The 6000-nt window shown below is 37.4% G+C and overlaps 1 protein-coding gene across 1 annotated transcript; it reads right to left on the reverse strand.

The window, feature by feature from the left end:
• Window positions 1-2871: 2871 nt before the first annotated feature.
• Window positions 2872-5614, reverse strand: LOC127095720 (uncharacterized). The gene is made up of 4 exons (XM_051034370.1): window positions 4930-5614; window positions 4582-4790; window positions 3733-3912; window positions 2872-3597 (listed from the first exon to the last, which is right to left on the reverse strand). Exons 1-4 carry the CDS (start codon window positions 5612-5614, stop codon window positions 2872-2874), a joined length of 1800 nt encoding a protein of 599 aa, XP_050890327.1.
• Window positions 5615-6000: the final 386 nt, after the last annotated feature.

Here is a 6000-nt window from a genome sequence, read left to right on the forward strand (position 1 = left end):
ATATTAGGCTCAGAGGAACGTCGCAAGGAATAAACTTGCTGGAACATATGGTCGTATTGCTCATTAGTAACGTCCATAAAACCAAGGAGATCAACTCGAGGAGAAGTGAGTCCTCCTATAAGAAAATCAACTTTAGACTGTAGAGCATGGATAATGGTGTCGAAATCAATGGGAGGATTAATACGATGAGCACCAGAGATGTGTGAAGTAGCATTAGTGAGATTGGCATTTCGATTTTCATAAGGTTGGAGACTGTCAGGTAGTGTGGGAGACTCACTTTGGCCCTCCAAATTATATAGCCAATTATTCCGGTTGTGAACATTTGTCTTCTCATGGTTAGATAATGTAAAGTTAAGGACCATTTGGTTATCAATTAATAGCTCAAACTCTGTAGGTCATGAATTAGCAATGATGCCACGGTTAAAGCAAAAGTTCAGGTGCATGGGACGGATACCTCCAAAGGCATGTATGCAGTTAAGTGGGTATCTTAAGCCAATGGCATCATCAATCATATTGACTAACCCTCCAATAAGAATAATACCTTGGGTCTCTCGAGAAATTATGTCTAGGTTCACTAACATGAAAGTAGCAACATTCACGGGTCTACCTTGGTAGGCACAGTACATGATGAACAAATCATCTCTAGAAACAAAGGTAATGTTTTCTTCCTTACCAAATAGAGTGTGGGCTAGGATTTTGTGGAAGTAGCGGATAGCAGGGTTGTGAATGTTTTAGGAAAACATAGTGTGTGGCTCAGGGTGGTAGTTTTCGGTTATGGTTCCCCAGAAATAGTCAAGGTCAAGGTTGGTAAAGGCATCATCTGGAGTTATATTAAAAGCATTTGGGTTATTAAGAAATCCTAAAAGGTTAACCATCTCATGGTGGGTGAAATGATATTTGGTCCCAGAAAGTCTAAAGGTAGCCAGGCCTATCCCAAATACAAGTCCTATGCTAGGGTCATAGTAAAGGGAACTAAAAAACTCAAAGGTAAGCCTACTGTATAAGCTAAACTTCTTCCTCACAGCAAAGTTGTCCCAACCTATCTGGTTAAGAAGGTACATCACACTGTCTCGGATTCCTAAGGTGGTCATGGTGAGTCCATTAGGACAAATAGATAATGTCATATCTCTCTGAGCTAAAACTTCGAAACGTCTCCTCTAAGCTTCATTCATAAAGACAACCTCCATGTCATCAACAAGCTGCATTCTCCTAAGTTAGTATCGAGTTATCCTAAGCTACGTTAGCCTGAAAGTAGACAAAAAATATGTTATTAGTTAATTGAACTGCAAGTAGTGCTAAAAGAGATAATAACAGTAATAATAATAATAATAAAAATAAGAATAAAAGTTAAAAATAAAATAAAATATACTAGTAACAGTTATAATAAGTGAAAATAAAAACTTAAGATCACGGGTTGCCTCCCATGTAGCGCTTCGTTTACTGTCGGGAGCGTGACATTAATTCATAATGGGGCTATTCTTTCGAAGGAGTGGGAAACTCTTCTAATTTGTAACTCATGCAGAAATCCTTGTTTTCTACGCTTTAGTAATGCTTAAGTCGCTTCCCGTTTACGACAAATGTCTCATTGGATTTACCTCTTATTTCTACAGTTCCACTTTGAAAAACTCTTATGACCTTAAAAAGGCCAGACCATCTAGAACAAAGTTTGCCTGGAAATAATTTAAGTCGAGAATTAAAGAGAAAGACTAAGTCACCCTTGTTGAATTCTCGCCTTGTTATTCGTTTATCATGCCACCATTGGGTTCTTTCCTTGTAAATCCAGGCATTTTCATACGCATCTAATCTAAGTTCTTCTAGATCATGGATATCTAAGATTCTTTTCTCTCCTACGAATGTGTAATTAATGTTTAGGGTCTTAACGACCCAATAAGCTTTATGCTCGAGTTTTACAGGCAGATGGCATGATTTACCATAAACTAGTTTAAATGGAGTGGTCCCTATCGGAGTTTTATAAGCTGTCCTATAAGCCCATAGAGTTTCATGAAGTTTTGAAGACAAATCTTTCCTAGAAGTTATAATGGTTTTATCTAATATTTGCTTAATTTATCTATTAGAAACCTTAACTTGCCCACTTGTTTGAGGGTGGTAAGGCGTTGCTACTCGGTGTCGGACTCCATATTTGAGCAACAGTCTTTCAAAGATGTTTGAAACGAAATGGGAACCACCGTCGCTAATGACAATCCTTGGTACACCGAATCTAGGAAAAATTACATTCTTGAAAAGTTTGATGACTACTCGTGCATCATTGGTAGGAGAGGCTACTGCCTCGATCCATTTCGATGCATAATCGACTGTAACGAGTATGTAATTATTACCAAAAGAAGATGTGAAAGGTCCCATGAAATCTATACCCGAAACATCAAAGACTTATACTTCTAAGATACCTTTCAGTGGCATCTCATTGTGTCTAGAGATATTTCCAGTGCGTTGGCACCGATCGCAATTTATAATTGCGGTGTGGACATCTTTCCAAAGGTTAGGCCAAAAGAGACTAGATTGTAAGATATTCGCAAAAGTCTTTGAGGTGCTTGCATGCCCTCCACAAGGTGCAGAGTGGCAATGAGATATGATATCATTTACTTCCGATTCAGGGACACATTAACGGAAAATACCATTAGTGCCTCTCTTGAAGAGTAGGGATTCATACCAATAGTAATGTTTAAGATCATGGAAGAATTTCTTCTTTTGCTGGTAAGTTAAGTCTGGTGGAAGTACTCAAGCTGCTAAGTAGTTGACAAAGTCAACATACCATGTCAGCGTGGTTTTGGTGCAAATTGATTCCACAACTTCATTAGTTTTTGTGTCATTATACATCAAAGAACATTCGACTGTTTCACTTTCACTTTCTAATTAGGCTACAAGTTGATCGTAGGGGAAATCATCGTTGATGGGCACTTGTTCGGGTTTCAGGTCCTCAATCCTAAAGAGATGATCTACTACCACATTTTCGGTGCCCTTCTTATCTTTGATTTCTAAATCGAATTCTTGTAAAAGCAGAATCCATCTTAATAGTATTGGTATGGCATCCTTCTTATTTAACAAATACCTAATTGCGGCGTGGTCGGTATAAATAGTTACTTTTGCTCCCACTAAGTAGGAACAAAATGTATCAAAAGCGAACATAATGACTAGGAGTTCCTTTTCTATGGCGACGTAGTTCATCTGTGTGTTGTCTAAGGTTCTACTTGCATAGTAAATCACATGAACCTTTTTATCCTTTCTTTGTCCTAAGACAACGCCAATGGCATAATCACTAGCGTCACACATTATCTCAAATGGCTTACTCCAATCGGGTGGTTGCATAATAGGTACGGTAATAAGAGCATTTTTCAGATGTTCGAATGCTTTTAAGCAATCTTCATCGAATATGAATTCATCATCTTTCACTAGTAAGCCCGTTAGTGGTTTGGTTATTTTAGAGAAAACTTTAATGAGTCGTTGGTAGAAATCGGTGTGTCCTAAGAAACTGCAAATTTCTCTAACGGTTTTCGGAGGTTGGAGATTTTCTATAATTTCTATTTTTGCTTTATCCAATTTAATTCCTCGGTCGGATACAACATGTCCAAGTACGATTCCCTGTCGGACCATGAAATTACATTTTTTCCAATTTAATACGAGATTGACTTTAATGCATCTTTCAAGTACCATTTATAGGTTCGAAAGACATCCTTCAAAACTTTGCCCATAAACAGAGAAGTCGTCCATAAATACTTCCATTATGTCGTCTATAAAATCAGCAAAGATTGATATCATACATCTCTGAAATGTTGCAGGAGCGTTACACAGTCCAAACGACATTCGTCGATAAGCGAACATACCATAAGGACAAGTGAAGGTAGTATTTTCTTGGTCATCAGGATGAATAGGAATTTGGAAGAATCCTGAGTATCCCTATAAATAACAGAAATGAGAACGTTTAGCCAGTCGTTCAAGCATTTGATCAATGAAAGGTAATGAAAAATGATCTTTACGAGTGGCTTTATTAAGTTTTCTATAGTCTTTGCACATCCTCCATCCGGTTTGAATTTGTTTTATTATGGATTCACCTTTTTCATTACTAACAACTGTAACACCTCCCTTCTTTGGTACGACATGTACTGGGCTGACCCAGTTACTATCGGATATCAGGTATATAATTCTTGCTTCTAATAGCTTTTGTACCTCCTTTTTGACTACATCACTCAAGATAAGATTTATTCTTCTCTGATGTTCTCTAGAGGTTTTACATTCATCCTCTAGCATAATGCGATGCATACATATAGAAGGGCTTATTCCTTTTAGGTCTGAGATGTAATAGCCTAAAGTTGTTGGATACTTTCTTAAGACATGAAGTAATTTTTCAGTTTCTATCTGTCCTAAGTCAGCGTTGACTACTACTGGTCGTTCAAGCTCGATGTCTAGGAATTCATACCTTAGGTCTTTGGGTAGTGTTTTAAGTTCTACAAAAGGTTTCTTTGGGCATGGCATTAGATTGGGTGTTAGTGCTAGACATTCCCTCAGACTGTCATCTACGTATGACTCACGCCAATTATCATATTCGAATATAGGAAGTGCTGATACCTTTAGTACTTCAATATACTTAAATGGTTCCCTCTCAATTTCTTTCACACATTTGTCGATGACGTCTAATAGACAACATGAATCTTCTATAGATGGCACCTGTAAGAATTGAGCTAAAATAAATTCGACTTTTTCTTCCCTAACTTCGAAAGTTAGCTTTCCTTTCTTGACATCTATGATAGTGCCAGCCGTGGCTAAAAAGGGTCTTCCTAAAATAATAAGGATGTGGGAATCCTCCTTTATATCCTTTATTACAAAGTCAGTGGGAACCCTCCTTTATATCCATTATTACAAAGTCGGTGGGAATATAGGATTGACCTATACGTACGAGAATGTTCTCTAGCATACCTATTGGAAATTTAACAGAATGGTTAGCTAGTTGTAGAGACATCTTCGTTGGTCTTAGTTCTCCTAAATTGAGTTTCTTGCATGTGGATAAAGGCATTAAACTAACATTAGCTCCTAAGCCGCACAAAGCTTTGCCTATGATAAGCTTTTCGATTACACATGGTATGGAAAAACTACTTGGGTCTTTCAGCTTAGGAGGCATGTTGTTTTGAATAGTAGAGTTACACTTAGTAGTAAGCATATATGTTTCATTATCCTCAAACTTTTTCTTATTAAATAAGATTTCTTCAAGTAATTTAGCATATGAAGGCATTTGCGTAATGGATTCTGTGAATGGTATAGTGATATTAAGCTGCTTCAGAAGTTCTACAAATTTCTTAAATTGTCCTTCATTTTTGGACTTAGTAAGTCTTTGAGGATAAGGTATAGGTGGTATGTATGGTGGCGGAGGCACATAAGGTGTTTCTTTATCTTCTGCTTCTCCGTTTTTGTCTTCCTTTAGATCATTGGTTGGTTCGTTTACCTTTTCAATTCCTTTACCAGAGTTTTGATACATAGTTGGGTTTTGGAGTCTTGGGTCAACCGATTCATCTAATTCTGTCCCACTTTGCAATATGATAGCATTAACATGACCTTTTGGGTTTGGTTGTGGTTGACCAGGAAATGCTTTAGTTGGAACTGCCATTGTTGCTTGTTGTTGGGCTACTTGGGAAATGTGGGTTTTTAACATTTTGTTATGGGTAGCCATAACATCAAGTTTACTTGACAATTGTTTTATCGATTCGCTCGTATGAGCATTTTGATTTGCGAAATATTTGTTTTATTGAGCTTGAGCATCCATAAAGTTTTCCATCATGATATCTAGATTTGACTTTCTAGGTGCTTATGGAGCAACAAGGGCTCATTTATGATAACCAGATGGAATAACAGGTGTTGGGTTTGGAGGAAACAAAGCATTGTTGTTTTTATAAGAAAAGTTTGAATGATTTCTCCAGCCAGGTTTGTAAGTGTTGGAATATGGGTTTCCTTAAGCGTAGTTTACTTGGTCGATAGTAATACCAGCCAATAACT

This window comes from Lathyrus oleraceus, chromosome 6 (genome assembly GCF_024323335.1).
Source record: "Lathyrus oleraceus cultivar Zhongwan6 chromosome 6, CAAS_Psat_ZW6_1.0, whole genome shotgun sequence".
Classification (NCBI taxonomy): Eukaryota; Viridiplantae; Streptophyta; class Magnoliopsida; order Fabales; family Fabaceae; genus Lathyrus; species Lathyrus oleraceus.